At 42.4% G+C, this 22,210-nt stretch overlaps 1 protein-coding gene across 3 annotated transcripts in view; it reads left to right on the top strand.

The window, feature by feature from the left end:
- Positions 1–18,177, top strand: part of Gramd2b (GRAM domain containing 2B) — a 136,515-nt gene extending 118,338 nt beyond the window's left edge. For all 3 annotated transcript variants that reach the window (XM_004669182.2, XM_045131542.1, XM_045131541.1), the window contains exons 7-14: positions 1,096–1,167; positions 1,265–1,345; positions 8,169–8,280; positions 8,780–8,902; positions 9,426–9,513; positions 11,272–11,376; positions 14,172–14,265; positions 17,024–18,177. In XM_004669182.2, the coding sequence (XP_004669239.1) occupies positions 1,096–1,167; positions 1,265–1,345; positions 8,169–8,280; positions 8,780–8,902; positions 9,426–9,513; positions 11,272–11,376; positions 14,172–14,265; positions 17,024–17,065 (717 nt within the window). In that variant the 3' untranslated portion in view covers positions 17,066–18,177. The remainder of the gene's footprint in view (positions 1–1,095; positions 1,168–1,264; positions 1,346–8,168; positions 8,281–8,779; positions 8,903–9,425; positions 9,514–11,271; positions 11,377–14,171; positions 14,266–17,023) is intronic.
- Positions 18,178–22,210: the final 4,033 nt, after the last annotated feature.

Genomic DNA, 22,210 nt, shown 5'->3' with positions numbered 1-22,210 from the left:
AATTTTCCCCATGTTACTCAAGTATCTAAGAGCCAAAATTTACACCAGGGTACATCTAATGTCAGAACAGTGTATTTACTTAGAAATTCTATCTTCTCTTGAGTGAGAGGTATCATCACAAATTCATGGTCTGTAGGGGTGTCTGAAAAGATTCTATGATTTTATGTTTCACACCGATGGAGAAACCTGAAACCTGAGGTAGTTTTTTTTTTTTTTTTAAGTCTCTGAAGGTACCATTTCCACATAAGTACAAATTTTCCAGTATTACTTGTCTCCAAATCATTTTGTGTGGCTGTTTTTATTTTTGTTCCATACCACCTTTACAAGCATCCACTGGAAAAACTCCATGTTTTTATAAGAAATAATCTGAAAGTGGCATGAAAAAGAACCAGCCTATTAAGCCACAGGGGAAGTTTTCAGTGGAAGTGTAGGACTGAGCAGAGGAAGCAGGCCTGCGGGAATCGCCAAGTATGAAAACGGGCTGGAGAGGAGCCTCCACTTGCCATGCTTCCTGACCTTTCCTCTGTGCCCAGGTCTTTCCCACCTGTGCTCTGAGGACACTCGTGTCGGGCTTTTGGAGCCCTTTTTTGCACATTTCTTTATTACTCTTCAATTCAGTTTGGAGGTTTCTAAAAGGGGGACATATACTTTTATTGCTTTTATTCTAGAAATCAAAATGAACCTGTCAGAGAAATGAGAATCTAATTCAGAGAATGATCCGTGTCATTTGAAAATATAAAAACCATATGACACAGTGTCTCAGTTACTTTCTCTTTGTGGGGACAGAATTGCAGATCAGAAGCAACTTAAGTTCCAGAGGGTAGATTCCCTCACGTTGGGAAAGCAGGGCAAGAGCAGGAGACCAGCACCCTCCTATCAGCACATCTGCAGGGAGGAAGTGGGCAGAGACAGAGAGATGAGCAGAACCAAGCTGTAGCACCTCAAGCCTGCCCCAGGTACCACAACCTTTCAGAAACAGTCCCACAAGCTGGGGCTTAGTATTCCAGCACATGAACCTACAAGGGACATTTTATATTCAAACCACCACACATACATTTTTGAAATCTAAACTCTTGTGTCTGCTTTATTTTTCAGTATATATTTGTCTCCTTACTCTCAAGAGATTCAACATACAAACTGCTAAAATCTGTGTGTGGACACTTAGAAGTGAGTATGACGTCAGGATCTTCAGTTACTATTTTGCTTCTCTATTTCTTCAGGGTTGTAGTTGATCTGATTTTTCATTTTGTTGCATTGATTTCAGAATACAAGTGTTGGTAACAGTCCCAACCCATCCTCTGCTGAAAATAGTTTCCGGGCAGACCGCCCTTCCTCTCTGCCTCTGGTGAGTTGCCACATAACTAAAAGCCGAAGAAAAGGATATGTACCATACCTGCACTGCGCCTGCCCCCCGGCCAGAGCTGGAGAAGAACCCAGGGTCAGAGTAGTTTAGAGGCAGATGCAGAACAGGGCACGACTCTCCCAGAAGCAAAGGGAACCCAAGGTAACCATGAATGTTCTGCCAGTAATTAAAGGGTATCCTACACAGAAAAGAAAAGAAACATGACAGTTTGCCATGTTGGTGAACACTGTCCACTGAAGGGACATAAGGCCTTGCTGTGTTTGCTTGTCAAGTGTGTGCGTGTGTGTGTGTATGTGTGTGTGTGTGTGTGTGTGTGTGTGTGTGTGTGTGTGTGTGTTTACATGTGCATGTGCTGCAGTTACCCTCTCATTGCCAGGACAAACACTCGACCAGAGCAGCTGAAGGAAAGAGAGGGTTGATTTCACACTTACACACTCCTGGGAGGCTTCAGCATGGGGGAAGAAGCTGGCTCGCTTCCTTGCACCCACGACAGAGTGGCAGCGGCAGCAGTAATAAAAGCAAGCAGGCTCTGAACACACACCTCAGGACTGGACCTTCTCCTGCAGTGCTCTCCTAGCTGGAGACTTAAGGAGTCTTAATCGCTTTTGTTTGTTTTGTTTTGCTTTTGTTTTTTGAGGTAGGGTCTCACTGTAGCCCAGGCTGACATGGAATTCACTATGTAGTCTCAGGGTGACCTTGAACTCACAGGGATCCTCCTACCTCTGCCTCCCGAGTGCTGGGATTAAAGATGTGTGCCACCTTGCCCAGCCTATGAATCTTAATAATACCTGAAGATATGGGGACATTTAGAATCAAGCCACCACAGAGTATGTGTTTATGTGTGTACACATGCAATGCTAGGCATTGAACCCAGGACCTCATGCATGCCAGGCAAGTGCTATATCACTGAGCCGTGCCTCTAGACATGAGTTTTGTTTTGAAAACATTCAAAAATCTATTTGAGGGCTGGAGAGATGGCTTAGCGGTTAAGTGCTTGCCTGTGAAGCCAAAGGACCCTGGTTCAAGGCTCGATTCCCCAGGTCCCATGTAAACCAGCTGCACAAGGTGGCGACACTCACGTCTGGAGTTCGTTTGCAGTGGCTGGAGGCTCTGGCGCGCCCATTCACTCTCTCTCTCTCTTTCTCTCTCTCTCTTTCTTTCTCTGTCTATCACTCTCAAATAAATAAATAAAATCAAACAAAATTTTTTAAAAAAATCTATTTGAGGTAGGACATGACTCACCCTACACATGTTGTATATGTTCAAAGTACTGTGATAATACTGTCAGAAACCAAGAATGAAAACTAATTCTTGCCTTCAAAGATAATGTGAAAAAGCAAAGCTGTGTTACTCAGGCACTAGGTAGACACTACTTGGTTCCCTTAAACTTTGTAGGCCCTAGGGTAACTCTTCAATAGTGCCTCTATTTGTATAAGATTTGTACCTGCAATAGAATATAATTTTTTCCAAGACAAGTCTTTGCTCCCAAGTTGGTCCTTGACAAACGTTAACTTTGAGTGAAGCAGTACAAGCCTGTTATCTCAACAGCTACAAACCCTTTGAGTATTATAAAAGTAATGTAGTTGAAAATATGTTCACACAAAATTTATGCAAGAATGTCCAGTCAGAAATGGGTGGCCCATGCCTGTAATCCCAGTCATTATCAGGGAGGCTGAGGCTAGCATAAGAGGAGCTCTGAGTTCAAGGCCAGCCTAGAATACACAACAAAACCCTGTCAAAAAAAGAAAGAAAAGAAGAAAAGAAAAAAAAAAAGGCAAAACAACAAAAACAGAATGTTGAGGTGGGAATGGTGGTGCACACCCTTAATCCCAGCACCCGAGAGGCAGAGGTAGGAAGATCGCCGTGCGATCGAGGCCACCCTGAGACTACATAGTGAATTCCAGATCAGCCTGCGCTACAGTGAGACCCTAGCTTGAGAAGCCAACCAAGAAAAAAGAAAAAGAAAACATAATGTTGGGCTGAAGAGACAGCTCAGCAGTTAAGGCACTGGCCTACTGGAGTTTGATTCCCCAGTAACCATGTAAAGCCAGATGCACAGAGTGATGTATGCATCTTCTAGCTACGCCCAGTCTCTTTCTCTCTGTGGCAGTACATACCTTTAATCCCAGCACTTGGGTGGCCAAGGCCAAGTAGGAAGATCACTATGAGTTTGAGGCCAGCCTGAGGCTACATCATAAATTTCAGGCCAGCCTGGACTAGAGCAAGACCCTGCCTCATAAATAAATAAATAATAAATGAAGATAGGTGTTGTGGTGTACACCTCTAATTGCAGCACTTGGTAGGAAGATTGTTATGGGTTTAAGGCCAGCCTGAGACTACACAGTGAATTCCAGGTCAGCCTGGGCTAGAATGAGACCCTACCTCCAAAAAAAAAAAGAACCTCTATAGCAGTGTTACCTTAATTTTTTTTTTTTTATGGATGAATTTCTTTTTTTTAATTTATTTATTTATTTGAGAGCAACAGACACAGAGAGAAAGACAGATAGAGGGAGAGAGAGAGAATGGGCGCGCCAGGGCTTCCAGCCTCTGCAAACGAACTCCAGACGCGTGCGCCCCCTTGTACATCTGGCTAACGTGGGACCTGGGGAACCGAGCCTCGAACCGGGGTCCTTAGGCTTCACAGGCAAGCGCTTAACCGCTAAGCCATCTCTCCAGCCCTTACCTTAATTTTTTAATGGGGTATATACAAGCAATGATCATAAAAAGGAAACAAAGTACTGATACATGCTACAACATGAATGGACCTCTGATTGTACTAAGTGGAAAAAAAAACTAGCCACAGGAAGCCACATATTTCATGATTGCATTTGCTATTCAACTTAGCATGGATTTCCATCCCAATAAACTGTCATAGTGAAAATTTAAAATGTACTTGAGGAGGTAAGGATGTAGCTCAGTGAGTGGAGTGCCTGCCTAGTGTGCACGAGCCCTGTGTTTCCTAGCACCACATAAACTGGGGAGGGCGGTGGAAATAGTAAATGCCTATATTCCCAGCACTTGGGAGGTAGAGGTAGGAAGGAATATCAGAAGTTCTAGGTCATCTATAGCTACACAAGGGAGTTCAAGGCCACCCTGAGCTAGGTACTCTTAGTTGGGTGTGGTGGCACATGCTTTTAATCCCAGCACTTGGGAGGCTGAGGTAGGAGGATCACCATGACTTCAAGGCCACCCTGAGACTCTAGAATGAATTCCAGGTCAGCCTGGGCTACAGCAAGACCCTACCTCAAAAAAACTGAAAAAAAAAAAAAGAACTTAATATGTCTAACCTAATGAACATCATAACTTAGCAACCCAGTGCATCATGGTCCATCATTTGTCCTCTTCGTGATCAGGTGGCTGACTGGGACAGGAGCTGCTGTTGGCTGCTGCTACTCTGCATCATGAGTGTGTGTTGTAAGACATAGTGCTAGCCTAGGAAAATGTCAAAATGAAAAGTCTCAGGCTGGCAGGATGCATCATGGTGCATCATTTGTCCTCTTCGTGATCAGGTGGCTGACTGGGACAGGAGCTGCTGTTGGCTGCTGCTACTCTGCATCATGAGAGTGTGTTGTAAGGCATAGTGCTAGCCTAGGAAAATGTCAAAATTAAAAGTCTCAGGCTGGCGGGATGGCTTAGTGAAGATTCTGAAAACTACTGAATTACACACTGCTTTTGTTTTGGCCTATTTATGGTATCTGTGCATGTCTGTATGTCATGTGTGTGCAGATGCCCGTGTGTGTGTATGTGTGCGTGTGCACACCTGCGCACGCATATGGAAGCCAGAGGATAGTGTCATTTGTCAGAAATGCATTCACTTCTTTTAGAGACAGGGTCTCACTGGCCTACAGTTCACCAGTTAGGCTAGACTGGCTGGGCAGTGAGCCTCGGGAATCTACCCGTCTCCTCCTCAGGGCTGGGACTTAGCAGAATGCCACCACTCCCAGCAGTTTTTCATGGGTCCTCAGGTCCTCGTGCTTCGGAGCTAGGCATTTTCCCATCTGAGCTGTCTCTCCAGCTCTGAATTTTCGGATGGTGATTGTCTGCTTTGTGAACTTTTTCTCAGGTTTTTAAGAATCTCAGTTGGCCATGTTGGCACACACCTATAATCTCACACTTTGGAGAGGCAGGAAGAGCACAGCTTCAAGGCCAGCCTCAGCTACATAGGGAGTTTGAGGCCAGCCTGGGCTCCAGGAAACAAGGGCCTGAGCTGGGTAGCCCTGGCACTGAAAACAGCTGTTTTTAATTTTATTTGCACATGTTTTCAGGGGAGGGGACATCAGGGCCTCCTGCCACTGCAAAAGCATGCTGGATCCATGCTCCACTTTGTGCATCTGGCTATCTATGGGTGCCAGTGGGCAGGCTTTGCAAGCATGTGTCTTTAACCAGTGGGCCATCTCCCAGCCCAAAGACTTGGTTCTTTCCACTTAAAAAAAAAAAAAGCCTCATGCTGAGGAGATTAAATGCAGTCATATATATAAGGTGCTCCAGCCTGATACATGATAGGCATTCAATAAGTCATTTTCAATTTGAAGAGATTTAAATTTCCAGTCTTTTTTAAGAGTTATTTTTATTTTTTAATTAAAATCAGAGAGAGTGAGAATGGGTATGCCAGGGCTTCCAGCTACTGCAAACAAACTCCAGATGTGTACGCCCCCTTGTGCATCTGGCTAACATGGGTCCTGGGGAATTGAACCTGAGTCCTCTGGCTTTGCAGGCAAGCGACTTAACCACTAAGCCCTCCCTCCAGCCCTAAATTTCCATTATTTATGTTCCGTTCAGGCTGGGAATGTAGCTCAGTTGGTAGAGTATTTGCTTAGCACCCATGATACACTGGATTCAATTCCTAGTACCTCATAAACCAGGAGTGCTGGAGCATACCTATGCTCCCAGAATATGGGCAGTAAAGGCAGGAAGGTCAGGAGTTCAAGATCATCCTCTCTACATAGTGAGTTCAAGGTCAGCCCGGGAAACATGAGATCCTGTCTCACAAAGAAATGAAATAATAATAATAATATAAAAATAAATAATTTTGGAAGGGCAGGGGGAGGGGGTAGGACATGGATGAGCCTAACAATGGTACCAACTTGACTGTATTCACTGAGTACAAAACTATTTAATAAAAATAAATAAAATAATTTAAAAAATAAAATAATCTCAAAAAATTTTTTTCAGCCCTTATGAGGTAGGGGAAATGGCTAAGCAGTTATAGGTGCTATGGTGGATTGATACAGGTGTACCCCATAAACTTAGGTGTTCTGAATGCTAGGTTCCCAGCTGATGGAGATTTGGAAATTAATACCTCCTGGAGGCAGTGTATTATTGGGGGAAGGCTTATGGGTATTATAGCCATTTTCCCCTTGCCAGTGTTTGGCACACTCTCCTCTTGCTATTGTCCACCTGATTTTGGCCAGGAGGTGATGTCCACCCTCTGCTCCTGCCATTGTTTTCCCCTGCCATCATGGACCTTCCCCTCGAGTCTGTATGCCAAAATAAACCTCTTTTCCTACAATAAATAAATATTTTTAATGTTTTCTCTCCCCGACAAATTCTTGTATGGAATCGGATGAATGTTGAGATGACCAAAAGACAGATCATTGACTTGTCAGATAAGTCTCTTCATTTGGCAGCCAACTAAATCGTTAAAAGCTCAGGCTAATTATACCTTTGCCAAGACCTTTTCAGGATAGCATGTGTCTTTTTATTTCTTTTTTTTAATTTTTATTTATTTATTTGAAAGACAAAGAGAAAGAAGTAGTGAGAAACAGAAAGAGTATATGGGCATGCCAGGGCCTCCTGCCACTACAAACGACCTTCCAAATGCATGTGCTACTTTGAGCATATGGCTCTATGTGGGTACTGGGGGATCAAACCCATCAGGCTTTGTAAGCAAGTGCCTTTAACTGCTGAGTCACTTGAAGCACTTGGAGAGAGCAAATTGAATAAGATTAAAACATCTCACCAGGAGTGGTGGCGGCATACACCTTTAATCCCAAACACCCAAGAGGCAGAGATAGGAGGATTGCCTTGAGTTTGAAGCTACCCTGAGACTACATAGTAAATTCCAGGTCAGTCTGGGCGAGAGTGAGACCCTACCTTGAAAAACCAAAACAACAGATTGTCAGCTTTTTGTCTTTTCAGTATACTAGGTCAGAGCCTATTTTGGTCAGGCTGGGGGAGTTTTAAAAGCTGTAGCTTTCAGCCAAGTGTGATGGCACACGCCTTTAATCCCAGGACTTGAGAGGTAGAGGAAGGAGGATCACCATGAGTTCAAGGCCAGCCTGAGACTACATAGTGAATTTCAGGTCAGCCTGAGCTATAGTGAGACACCCCCCCAAAAAAACTGCGGTTTTCTTTTCATGATCTAACTTGCTAACGTGTTTTCTTTTCCTAATGCCAGCACTCCTTTTTAGAAACTACCATTTAGCAGGACTTCCTGCACACATTCAGATTTGAGTTGAGTGCTTCCTGCCCTGTTCCCTCTCACAGTGTCTGTCTCCTCACTGCAAAGGGCTAACGTGGCCTTTCCAACTTCACAGGGTAGCTTTTCAGTCGCCAGCATTCCAGTGGTTTTTCTAGACACTTGTTGTTTGGATCAAGTTACCCTCTGTCTGTAGATAGAACCCTAACCATGCGGAAGAATCTCAGTTTCAATAAAGAGATACTGTGACCTAGCAGGAAAATCCCCTGGGGTGTGGTAATCCATCCTGCATTTCCGTATTTCTGGGTCAGGCCTTAGTGGGAAGGTCGGAGTTTACAAAGGCCTGCCTGTTCCATAACGAACGCTTAACATTTTCATCTTCTTCAGGACTTTAATGATGAATTCTCAGATCTGGACGGAGTGGTCCGACAAAGAAGGCAAGCCATGGAAGGATACAGCAGCTCTGGTTCCCAGACTCCAGAATCAGAGAACTCCCGAGGTCTGTGAAACCCTTGTACCTTAACTCAAATATGATCCCCCACGAAACACCCTCACCCTGCCCCCATAAAAACAAATATAAACTAACCTTCTCTCACATTTAACAGTGGCAAAGAAAATCTGGATAAAGGGCTAACATGAAAGTTCTATGAAACGGAATCAGCTACCTGGCAAAACTCCATTTCCTTCTACACACATTTAATAAATATCTCAAAGTATCAGGCTGGCTGGGAGAGACCAACATGTATTTTCTTACCTCTTATTTCAGCAATAGTATTAATGACTAAAGCTGAATAATCCTGTGAGCCTGTGGGTGGGACAGACTGTCCTCATGTCATTTTACTGCTTCCTTGCTGGGGCATTGGGTTTCAGTGTCCAGACACCTCCCTCACTTATATCTCTGATCATTGTGCAGCTCAGGATTGTTTTGCTTTGTGGTAAATCCTGTGGTTGTATATGCATTGGGGAACAAACTGACCCTACCTTATTTTGCTTGGCAGACTTCCATGTGACAGAATCCCAGACAGTTCTGAATGTCCCCAAGGGAGAAGCAAAACCTCCTCGGGCAGATACCCATGGAAACAGAGTGCCTGAGGGAAAAGCCAAGGGCCTACCTGCCCTCGGTAAGAAGCAGAATTACCAGCAAGGGGCAGGATTTCTGTTGACAACATTTAAAGGGCCCCAATGTTCACTTTATAACTGCCTCCCCTTCCTGTTTCAAGTCTTTGCATGTATCATTTCCCACTTACTTCTTCAATAAATAGTACCCCATTCTGTCACAAAGATGAGTAAATTGGCCTTCATAGAGGCCACTTCTTATTATGAATACTTTGAGATTATGAACCAAAAAAATGGTGGTAGAATTAAAATCATTGACTTACTTCTTACTGATTAACAACTGAACAGTAGTTATATTGGCATAAGAGCAAGGATGGTGTTACAGTGTTTTCCCAATACTTGGCAAAGAGAAGGCTTTCAGTATATACTGAATGAAATGAGCTGGAAAAAAATTGAAACTACTGGTTAAAATGTTAAAATAGTAACTAATTTCTTTTACCTGCCTCAAGTACCTCTTCCCCATTGGGATATTAGAAGATAAAGGAAGTGCATCATAGTATTAAACTTTTTTTGGTTTTCACCCAACAGGTCAATCAGAAAGTATTGGAATCTTGCATAAAGTCAGGTCTCAGAAATGTCTGACCCTTCACCATATTCTTATATTCTATGCAATTATGTAAGTAAATGTATTTGCTGGGTGGGGCTTATGCAAATGATTCAGTTCTCCAAACCATCTCTTCATGTTGTCAAGAGCCACTGTAAATCCCAATTGTCTTTAACATGCCCCCATGTTTTCCTTTACAATTTCCATCTCCTATTATGACATTTTTCCCCTTAGGCTTAGATCACATTTGCATGATTGTGCCAGACCCAAACCAAAGAATCAAGTTTCTAGTAGTAAATTCCAAAGCATCTTTGTTCTAGTTGTTTATTTTTCCATCCATATAACACCTTCTGGACAAGCCAAGACATCTTTAAGAGGGTATCCCTCCTGACTGAAAAGTGAGGCATTGACTTTATAACTCTCCATCACTTCCCGTCTGTAACATAGCTGTAAGGTGGGTGAAGTCTCCTGTGAAATTTTATGGCCAGCATCAACTTGGTTTCTATCAGACTTTTTGTTGTTTTGTTTTCTTGGTTTTTGTTTTTCAAGGTAGGGTCTCACTTTAGCCCAGGCTGGCCTTGAATTTACAGCAGTCTTCCTACCTCTGCCTCCCCAGCTCTGGGATTAAATGCATGTGCCTTACAGACTTTATTTTTTTTTTTTTTTAGGCAAGCCCAACAGACTGGCCCCCTTTTTTATTTTTATTTTTTTTAATTTTTTTTTTTTTAATTTGAGAGCGACAGACACAGAGAGAAAGACAGATAGAGGGAGAGAGAGAGAATGGGCGCACCAGGGCTTCCAGCCTCTGCAAACGAACTCCAGACGCATGCGCCCACTTGTGCATCTGGCAAACGTGGGACCTGGGGAACCGAGCCTCGAACCGGGGTCCTTAGGCTTCACAGGCAAGCGCTTAACCGCTAAGCCATCTCTCCAGCCCCCCTTTTTTATTTTTATTTATTTAATTGACAGCGACAGACAGAGAGAGAAAGAAACAGAGAGAGAGAGAGAGAGAGAGAATTGGCCCACCAGGGCCTCCAGCCAATGTAATCAAACTCCAGACACATGTACCACCTAGTGTACATGTGCGACCTTGCACACTTGTGTCACATTGCGTCTGGCTTATGTGGGGCCTGGAGAGTCAAACATGGGTCCTTATGCTTCATAGGAAAGCACGTTAACTGTTAAGCCATCTCCCCAGCCCTTTACAGAATTTTCAGATATATTTTATTTATTTATTTGAGAGAGAGAAAAAGGCAGAGAGAGAGAGAGAGAGAATGGGTGCATCAGGGCCTCCGGCCACTGCAAATGAACTGCAGATGCATGTGCCCCCTTGTACATCTGGCTCATGCCCCCTTTACAGACTTTTTAAAAAAGTCTCTTAAGTGCAGGGTGTGGTGGCACATGCCTTTAATCCCAGCACTCAGGAGGCAGAGGTAAGAGAATCGCCGAAAGTTCGAGGCCACCCTGAGACTACATAGGGAATTCCAGGTCAGCCTGGGCTAGAGCAAGACCCTACCTCGAAAAACAAACAAACAAAAGTCTGTTAAGCAAGCAGGCATGGTAGTGCATGCCTTTAATCCCAACACTCAGGAGGCAGAGGTAAGAGGATCACCAAGAGTTTGAGGCCACCCTGAGAATACATAGTGAATTCTAGGTCAGCATGAGCTAGAGTGAAACCCTAGCTCGAAAACCCAAAAAATTAACCCACAAAAATAAAAAAAGTCTCTTAAGCTACATTCTTTTGGGAAATGCCTTCAGCATAGGACAGTGGCTCTGAGTTTATTGACCAGACCATTAACCTATTGGAAATTTCTTTTTATCCCTTTCCAGAGTGTGTGCACTGATCATGTCGACCTTCTACATGAGACACAGAATTAATACTCTGGAGGAGCAGCTGGGGTCACTGACATCCTTTGTGGATGCCCACAGTACTGAGTAAGACGGTCCTCCAGGGGCTGGAGTTCTGATTCATGTAATCACTGACCCAAACTTCGTATCCTTCTTAGCAAACATCCATTGAGAATATGTTCTGTAGAAAACATTCAGTTAATTGCATATGTGGAAAGCAAAGAGGTAGGAGAATCCTAGAAGTGAATTGCCTAATGGTAGACTGTTTCTAGGTTGCTATAATGTCTCCAGTTATATGGCAAGAAGCATATAATATTGCTTTTTTTTTTTTTTTTTTTTGAGGTAGGGTCTCACTCTAGCCCGGGCTGACCTGGAATTCACTATGTAGTCTCAGGGTGGCCTCGAACTCACAGTGATTCTCCTACCTCTGCCTCCTGAGTGCTGGGATTAAAGGCGTGCGCCACCACACCCAGCTTAATATTGCATTATTTTCTACTACTATCCTGAGATGGTGATCATGACCTTGGCCCATTTACTAAGCTGCTCAAGTTCATAAAATGACATTGAATCAAAACTTCTTAAGAAACTATTCAAGCAACTCAGCATGTCTTCATGTATAATTGCTTATATTAACTGATTTATTTGCAAAACCCTTGACCAGTATAAATATTCATGAGACTACTAATTAGTTGAATGTGTATAAAGATTTTTTTATTCATCATTTCTCAACATACCTGATGTAATTCATTCTACTCAAAGTATTCTTTACTTTAACTCCATTTGCATAAGGATTTTGATACATTGAAAAGTAAAATAAGTTGTTTTATCATATAAGAAGCATACCTTTAGTCCTTTGCACAATATTGCATAAATCGAATTTTCCCTTATTATATTTTTACCAGAGCTTTGTAAGAGATTTATTCTCTTTAGAGATGAGGAAATAGACCCAGAGGAGAAAGGCATTTAATGTGATGAAAGCAGGGTTTAAGTGCAGACCTGAGTAACTGCAAAACCTCGGGACTCCCAGTCTACTAGGCACGGTCTGAGACCTGAGTATGCACCAAAATCCACTAGAGGCTTGTCAAAGTTGAGTAAAGAGTCGGGCTTGGTGGCCCATGCCTTCAATCCCAGCACTTGAGGCAGAGGTAGGAGGATCACCATGAATTCGAGGCTACCCTGAGACTACATAGTGAATTCCAAATCAGCCTGAGTTAGAGTGAGACCTTACCTCAAAAAAACAAAAAGAAAAAAGGAAGTTGAAAACAGAGCTCATCTCATAGTTTGTGGTGCAGTAAGTTGGGATATGCTTACTAAGTGACCTGAGGGCACTGGTCTAGGGAACTGCACTTAGAAATCTACTGTGTTATACCATTCTAGAACCTTCTTTACTCTCTACCTAAAGGCCTTCTATGGCTTTGACATATATGCTGGCATACAAGTTATTATTTAACCATAAACACATATTTGAACCAGTAAGGTACTATGGAAGATTTATGAGTAGTTTATTTCCTACCTTTACCCTCCATCATGTTAAAGTGTTAGTACAACTAGAAGTCAGAGGGAAATCCAGATTACTGCACACTGCTCGTTCACTAGCATATGAGTTGGTTTTCTTAGAAAAAAAAATACCCTGTATCCTATTATTACCAAATTAACTTGGTGATGATGAGGAATGCTCATTCTCAACCAACCCAGGAGAAGGGACAATCTGCAAGGAACCCTAAAGAGGAGAAAAATCCCAAAAACCACATAGGACATGAGATCCAGGAGTACCGGTGAAGGGGTGTGCTGATTCAGCACCGCCTTGGCCTGTGTCCAGTGTGACCCATGCTACCAAGAAGCTAAATCCACACATGGAATCTAGTTTTACATTTGCTAAAGAGTCTTCCTTTGAGTCAGGGCCTCCCCCGGTTTTGTAGGCTCCAGGAGGACGACCACTGTCCCCAGGCCTCTGCCCAGTAGCGAGACCACCACTGCTACTCAGAATCTCATGTTGACAAGTCAGTTCTCTGAGCCTCAGATCCCTCATGTAGAAATCAAGGACTTTGATTCTACTTCTATGAGTTAACAGGACACTATCTGCTTCAATACTTGGAAACAGACATCTTTCTTAGGGTGTCGATGATCATCAGTAATTTACCCAATTCCTCTGCCTCAACAACAGATTCCACATAAAGTAGATCATACTAGTCATTGACTTCCAAAAGCTGAATCCTTAAGATTAAGTCACAACAGGAAATACAGAAATGATAAAGCCACAGGCTCTTGATCTTATCACAAAAGAGACCCTGTCTTCAGGAAATGTACTTTAGTGTGTCTCTCCAAAGTTTCTATGTTACCAGGTACAAGATTGCAGTATAGGAGCCGGTGCCATAATAAGCAGTCAAATGATACAGCAAGGTATATTTGTGTGGTAAGCTCCAAGGAAGGAACTTAAAAAAAAAAATAGTCATGCTTCAGAAGAAATTCCCCATCTTTTTAAAAATTCTAGTGTAATTGATTCCTCTCATCAAAGACCATGTGTATAAGTGAGAAGAGCAGTAATTTTGAAAGTGTCTGCTGTGGTGGGATAGAAAGGATGTTCGGAGCTGAACAAAGGGGTTAAGAAACCATGTGTTTGAGAATAGTTGTCTGACTTTTTTTGTGTGCAGCCAAGGCAAAACTCATCCACTTGAACAAAAATAGATGAAGAGATTTCCAGCTAAGCTTTTAGGATTTGTCCCCTAAACATCCAATCTGGACTTATGAAATACTCCAGGGCCCCTGTGATATGTACAAGAGGCATGCTCATGTCTTCTATTATATCCTAGTTTTCTGTTTAATTTAAAATATGTTCATTTCACTTCTTTCTTTGACCATAATATTTTTCTTTGTTCTTACAGACAGACAGAACCATCTGGTCTGGGATCACAAGTACAATTAAATGTGGAGGTCCTGTGCCAAGAGCTTACAGCTAACATAGTGAAATTAGAAAAGGTGATTTCTTTCTTTCCTGTGTGCAGGAGCAGTCATAGTAGTTCCTGTCAGTCACATGGGCCAAAAGTTACAGACACTTTCAGTCTGCAGCAAGCAGCCTAAATGAGCAACCCAGGGGAGAGCATAGTAAAAGTGGAAGAATTTTAATCTCATTTTTAAAAAAATAACGATCTGGTTGGTCATCTTTGGTGTCCATGGGTGAATATATTTCTCCATATCATAAGATTGTTGGTAAGTGACACTGATGTTGGAACTCATGGCAGAACATTAGAGAGTGAACTAGAGCCCAGCGGCTGGCCTGACCACAGAGTGCAGCTCTGTCCAATTATTATACTTAGAAGCCCTGTACATGGGACTGGAGGGTAGCCAGGGGTAGAGTGTGTTTTTAGCGTGTGAGAGGGCCTAGGTTTAAGCGCTAAATGAGGGAGGGAGGGAAGGAATGAGCTCTCTTCTTTACTGCTTCTCAGAATTCAGCTTAAGCTTTGCGGATAAGTCCATTAGTACACCTTTGCCTCTAAAAATATCTTCTCCTGGGTGGCTAAGGAGAAGATAACTAAGCCAGAAATAACTAAAAATTAAACTTAATTAACCAGTCTTATATTTCCTTTAAGTATCTTATAACTACTTTGTTTTTATCCTAATCCTTGAAGAAAGATTTAGAGTGGAAAAATTAAGTGTTGGTTAGAATTACTATCACAGTGTCCACTATTTGATACCATGACCTGACTGTGCCATTATGAGAAGAAATGGAAAATGCAAATAAGCAAATTATCTTTGTGGTCCTATACCCAATGTTATCTGTCATTTAATTGTTGTTTTTTAACTTTTTATTGACAACTTTCATATATATAAGCTATATACCATGATCATAACCCCCTCCCACGACTCACCCTTTCCCCTCCACTGAATCCCTTCTTTTTTCCAACTAGTCTCTCTTCTATTTTGATGTCTCATTTTTCCTGTTACTTATGCAGGTCTTGTGTAGGTAGCATCAGCCACTGTTGTGAATACCATGGCCACTTTGTGTCTAGAAGACAGTGATGCAAAGCACTCCTCCCATCCTTTGGCTTCTCTCTACCACCTCTTTTGTAATCGTCCCTGAGCCTTGAAGGGTATGGTAGAGATGTCTCACTTAGTGCCTAACACCTCACTGTCACTTTCCAACACTAGTGATTTCTGAGGAGTTTCCAAATTACTGTTCTTAACCAAGCCACAACAGATCATTCACATTGAATCACTGTACCTATGGACTAACTGGAAACTTCTCTTTAAAATCCAAAACAGTCTAGAGAAGGCATGCGATAAACACTAATTTTCCCCCTTTCTGAAATGATAATTTCAGGGATACGACTCAGTAGTTGAAGATACTTGCTTGTAAAGCCTGCTGACCCAGGTCTAAGTTCCCAGTATCCACATAAAGCCAGGTGCAAAAAGTGGTGCATGCTTCTGAAGTTTATTTTCAGAAGCAAGAGGCCCTTTCATGACCATTTTTTCCTCTCTCTCTTCCTCTTTATCTCTTCTCTCTCTCAAAATAATAAATAATTTTTTTAAAAAAAAAGAAGGACTGGAGAGATGGCTTAGCAGTTAAGCGCTTGCTTGTGAAGCCTAAGGATTCTGGTTCAAGGCTTGATTCCCCAGTACCCATCCCATGTAAGCCAGACACTAGGTGGTACATGCATCTGGAGTTCATTTTCTTTCTTGTGATCCATGTGGTTCTCTACTCCCATCACAATATTTGCTGTTTAGTATTCCTACTCTGAATTCTTTAGGATTCATTTAGTCAACATTTTGTGGGAGAATTTTTTTTTTTTTTTTTTTTTTTTGGTTTTTCCTGGTAGGGTCTCACTCTATCCCAGGCTGACCTGGATATCACTATGGAGTCTCAGTGTGGCCTCAAACTCACAGCTATCTTCCTACCTCTGCCTCCCGAGTAAAGGGATTAAAGGCCTGCACCACCACTCCCGGCACTGTGGAAGAATTTTTAATGTCTAACACTGGAATGTAGTCTTAAGCCCAAACATATGACATGGGTGATTCCTGTCTCTCTGAAAATCAAGTCTTTTTTTATTATTTTTTTTTTATTTATTTATTTGAGAGAGCTAAAGAAAAAGAGGCAGAGTTAGAGAGAGAGAGAGAGAATGGGTGCACCAGGACCTCCAGCCACTGCAAACGAACTACAGACACTTGGGCCACCTTGTGCATCTGTCTTATGTGGGTTCTGGGGAATCAAACCTGAGTTCTTTGGCTTTGCAGGCAAACGCCTTAACGGCTAAGCCATCCCTCCAGCCTGTGAAAGCCACTCTTTGAGTGAATATTGTGCATCATGACTTATGGCTTGTGATAAGAACCGTAGGACTGGTTCTGTGAAGATGTTCCTCCCCAGCTCACTTCTCCCTGCTTTGTCTTCCATTCATTTCCTTTCTCTGGGTCTGTGTTGATATATTCATCTTCTATACCTTCTTCTGCTTTTTCGTTTTAAGTAGATTGTAGTCCTTGAAAAGCATTTTTTTTTTAAGGTTGGGTTTCATTCTAGCCCAGGCTGACCTGGGATTCATATATAGTCTCAGGAGGGTGGCCTCAAGCTCCCGGCAATCCTCCTGCCTCTGCCTCTGCCTCCGGAGTGCTGGGATCAGAGGTATGTGTCACCATGCCCAGCTTTAGATGGAAAAATCTTGAACATTTTCCAGGTCATAGCAAATATACCCATAAGATAATCCAGTTTAATTAACAACAAGAACTTCTCGTTTATTACTTCAAGATACAAAACAACTTACAAAAGCTGCTTGACAATGGCGACTGAGCGCCCTGCAGAGGGCAGCGGGCAACGCCACACCTCGTGTCCCCGAAGCAGGCGACGGCGCTCTGCGGGGCCGTGGCGCCCTGCCGGCCAGCGTGTTTGCGGTTGGCGGTCTCCAGCTCAGGAAAAGGAAAGGAAATGGTTTTGCTGCTCGTGCAATAAAAGTTGACCTGGTCTCCCTGAAGAAATTTTTGCTGCTGCTACTGCTGTCTGAGGAAAGAGACCCATCTCGGGAGGTCTGTGCAAGGCCCTGGAGACACCCTGTCTCATGATTGTGTCAGTAAACACTCCATGCTCTTCAGTCTTCTCCACAGCCACTTACCGCCTCACATCCATCTTGGCCACCTTCAGACTAAGGGGTACATCATATGCCAATAAACTCAAGTGGTCCATTAAAGATTTACCCATGAGCCTCCAGAAAGGTAGTAAATGTCCCTGAATAGTGTTACTTCAAACAAGTAACACCTATATTGGGGGGGGGGGGTCCTCCGTTTTGGCCTTCTGCTGTTATGTTTAGATTTGTGCCATCTATGTATCTTAATTTCCCCATTTGATTTTGGGAGAATTCCAGGTAAAGCGAATTGAACTATTTAATTGAATAGATTCTCACCCACCTCAAGAATGGATGAGTCATGAAACTGAAATACTAGATTCAACTCACTCTGAAACCAAAACTAATCTTTAAGCCAAAAGTTATGGTACTGATTTAATACAAGATGAAAAACACTGAATCTTTAAGGTTGCAGGTGGACTGCATTAATAGTTTTCAAACAGGATATCTGTACTGGATGCTAAAACTTATTTCAGCATGATAATTTTATGTCTTTCTCCCTTGCTGACTAAAATAAAGAAATAACTGGTGGTTTGCTAACTATTTACAGTATAGGTTGGCGGGATTTTATTAATAATTACTTAGGGTACCATAAGATCTATAAGTATAAAATGTTTCTATCTGCAATGCATTTTATAATCATTTCTATGAAATGTATTTTGTTTAATCAGATGAGATAATAAGTGAATTGGTTACACCATTTGTATTTGTTAACCTACTGGTAACAACTGTGCCTGGTGCACCACTGGCTTTTAATAAATACTTGGTTACAATGCTCTGCTAACACTGCTATGGATTTGTGATTTCTCTTAACTAAGACTTCCTATGCTGTGTGACACACTCTGCACGCCACACTGTGGCATTCAGCTGTGTACTTCTTTCTTTCCAACTATCCATTCCAAACCCAAACTTTATTTAAGCTATTGGGTTATAGTGGTATCAAGGAAAGAAAATAAACTTTGAAATCAGAAAGCCAGTGTTTGGTTCCTAGGCCTGATCCAAACTTTATGAGGTGTGTGACTTCATACAAGATGTCTGGCCATTCTTTCCTCCCCCCACTCCACTACTGTCTTGATGATGGGGCTAAAAGTACTCATGAAAAGTGCCAGCGCTTACCTGCTAGTAGTGACGGTCAATCTTGATTGTCACGTTGGTGGAATTTGCACATATTTTTGTTGGTTCGTTTGTTTTCTAGGTGGACGGTATGAGGCAGAGTCTCACTCTTCAGGCTGACCTGACCTGGAACTCACTATGAAACCCAGGCTATCCTCAAACTCACAGTGATCCTCCCAAGTGCTGGTATTAAACATGTGTACTACCATGCCTGGCTTTCATGGGATTTGAACCACCTAGGAGACACCACTGAGCATGTCTGTGAAGTTATTTAGAGAGATTTGATGACGTGGGAAGGCTCACCCTGAATGTGAGTGACACCATTCCATGGGTTAAGGCTGAATAAAAATAGATGAGAACTAGGAAGACAGCCAATGGATGAAGTGTTCACTGCTCACATATTGGACTTTAATCCCCAGACTTCATGCAAAAAGCCAGAAGCCTTAGTAGGTTTCTGTAATCCCAGATGGGAGGCAGAGACAGGAGTTTCCCAAAAGCTCACAGTGAGCCCAGCAAAGAACAACAATGAGCATCTAGAGCAAGAAACTGCTTCATATGAGGTGGGCAGGTGATGACCAACCTGAAAGTTGTCCTTTGACCACATGTGTATTGTGGCACACATGTACCTGTACTCACACGCACCTGCACACAGGTAATAAAGTAAAAATAATTAAAATGAAGGTAAGGGCTGGGGTTGTAGCCCATGGTAGAGTGCTTACCCAGCATGCACAGAGTCATGGGTTCCAACCTCAATACCACATAGACTAGGTGTGGTGATGCCCACCTGTAACCTCAGCTCTTAGGAGGTGGAGGGAGGAGCATCAGAATTTCAAGATCATCAGCTACGGTGTGAAGCACGTGTGACCCTGTCTGAGAGAGAGGAACACAGTACTCCTCTGACTGCAGACACAATGACCAGCCACCCACCTCAAGCTCCTGTCACTTGGCTTTCCCCACTATGGACTGTACCCTCAAACCTTAAACCAGAATAAACCCTTCTTATCTTTACTTGCTTTTGTCACAATAACTAATGCTACAGCATTTTATTCCTTGAGGGTTTTGAAACAATGTCTCATAATGTAGCCCAGGCTGGTCTCAAACTTACTATCTTCCAGTCTCAGCCTCACCAGTGTTGGGATTCCAGGGGTGTACCACTCTACCTGGCTTTACTACAGCATCTTTGATCCCTGAATTTCCAGCACATCTTTGTGTGTCAAGGTGCTACTAAAGGTGGTGTCTCTCCTTTGCTCTGTACACACACACACACACACACACACACACACACACACACACACACACACAGCATCTGCCATACTAATAACCACTGTATATGGTAATGGAAAACAGGAGAGGCAATGATCCTTGCTTCTTACTGTCTCCAAGGGTCTTGAATCACACAACAAATTCTCCTTTAGGTCTTTAAGAATCCTGCCAGGGGGCTGGAGAGATGGCTTAGCCGTTAAGCGCTTGCCTGTGAAGCCTGAGGACCCCGGTTCAAGGCTCTATTCCCCAGGACCCACGTTAGCCAGATGCACAAGGGGGCGCACACGTCTGGAGTTCGTTTGCAGTGGCTGGAGGCCATGGCATGCCCATTCTCTCTCTCTCTCTCTCTCTCTCTCTCTCTCTTACTGTCAAATAAATAAATAAAAATGAACAAAAAAAAAATTAAAAAAAAAAAAGAATCCTGCCAGGAAGGCTTTGACAATTCTTTGTGGAAGTGGCCCTGATTATAAAAAGCCTTCTGATACACAGAAGTGTGAGATCATGCCATGCAGAGTAATGTGCATTCCTTTGTTTTGCCTTCACTGATCCTATTTTCAGCACTCTTCAGAAGCTTCCTCTCTCCAGAAGCTGCAAGTATACACTGAGAATGTTGCTTGTCCTCTAAATGTCCTTGGGCTACATGTGCATAAATAAGTTTAGCAAAGCATGTTTTTGTTCCCATTTCCCTACTCTATGTGATAATGGAATGACCAAGAATCTCTGCCCCTAAGAAAGTGAAGGATCCTCCCCTCCTTCTAGCTATGTAGGAGGAATCCTAATACCCCTTTACTCCTTCATCTGAGGGTTATGTCAGTGAACTCATTGTTTTCCTGTCTACTTACACATGGCTCACAGAGGAAGTAAAACCAAGAGATCTCCAAAGACATCAAGATGAGGATTGCTGCCATAGAGCAAAGCTCTCTAATACTCAAATATAAATGCCAAGGCCATAGGGTAGAAGTGGATTTGTTAACCACTAAAAGGAATATTTCTGCAGTTTTGTCTAACCACCATCCTAACAACATTCCAATTCATTATTTTTCAATTCTCTAATGTGGTTGATTTGTGACTTACGTACAGTCAACTACATATGTTTAAAATTTTACAACTTGACAAATTTTGACATAGGCATGTACTTGTGAAGACATCATGATGATCAAAACAACAAAAATACCCATTATCCCCCAAAGAATTTCCTTGGCAGTCCATCTCTTATGCCCCTCTCAGTACTCCTTACCCTGGGAAACTACTGATATTTCTTTGCAGATTGTAGTTCTTTGAGTTTTCTATAATTTTATGTAAGTGGAGGCACGGAAGATCTAGATTCTTTTACTTAGCATAATTATACAATATTTTTCTGTTATTTATTTTATTTATTTATTTGCAAGCAGAGAGATACAAGGGAGAGGGTGGCACACTGGAGCCTCCAGCCACTGCAAATCAACTACAGACACATGCACCACCTTGTGCATCTGGCTTTACATGGGTACTATGGAATCGATCTGAGTCCTTAGGTTTTGCCAGCAAATGGCTTAACTGCTGAGTCATTTCTCCAATCCTTTTTCTATATATGTTTCACTAATTCACTCTTTATTGCTCAGAAGCATTTCATTGCATGTTTACACACAAATGATTTATTCATTTGCCTGCAGAGGCACATTTGGGTCATTTCTACTTTAGTTTACTATAAATAAAACCACTATAACCATTCAAGTCCTGTTGCGAATCTTCAGACTTGATGGCAAGCCAGAGGCTCAAGTTTCTTGTCTAGCAACTCACAAGAATGACAAGTGTGGACACAGCATACTCATTCATTCTCTAACCACCTCTTTCTCTGTGTCTCAAATAAATAAATAAATTTATATATTTTTAATATATTTTTATTTATTTATTTGAGACAGAGAGAAAGAGGCAGATAGACAGAAAGAGAGAATCGATGTGCCAGGGCTTTCAGTCACTGCAAATGAACTCCAGACATGTGTGCCCCTTTGTGCACCTGGCTAACATGGGTCCTGAGGAAGCCTCAAACCGGGGTCCGTAGGCTTCACAGGCAAGTGCTTAACCACTAAGCCATCTCTCCAGCCCATAAATAAATAAATTTTAAGTGCATTATATATTCTAAATAAGAATCTTCACCAGCTAGTTACTGTCCGATATTTTCTCCCAGGCTTCCACGTGTCTTTTAATTCTGTATGTGACTTCCAGGCATGGTTTTCCTGTTCTGTAATGATTGCTCTACCCTGCAAACACCAATCACCTGCTGACTCCCAGCTCCATTGCTATTAGAAGACCTCTGATTCTAACTGAGTTCCCTTCCCTGCACTGCAGCCTAAACATACTCTTAAGGATTTCCCTTCCCTCAGGCATCAGTTACCTTCCCTGATTGATTTCCAGTGTCTTTCTTTTCTTTAACTTTCTTTTCTTTTTTTTTCTTTTTTTTT

The sequence above is a fragment of the Jaculus jaculus genome, chromosome 12 (genome assembly GCF_020740685.1).
Source record: "Jaculus jaculus isolate mJacJac1 chromosome 12, mJacJac1.mat.Y.cur, whole genome shotgun sequence".
NCBI classification, from domain to species: Eukaryota; Metazoa; Chordata; class Mammalia; order Rodentia; family Dipodidae; genus Jaculus; species Jaculus jaculus.
The sequence above is the reverse complement of the archived record's forward strand: the minus strand, read 5'-3'. Positions and strand labels throughout refer to the sequence as shown.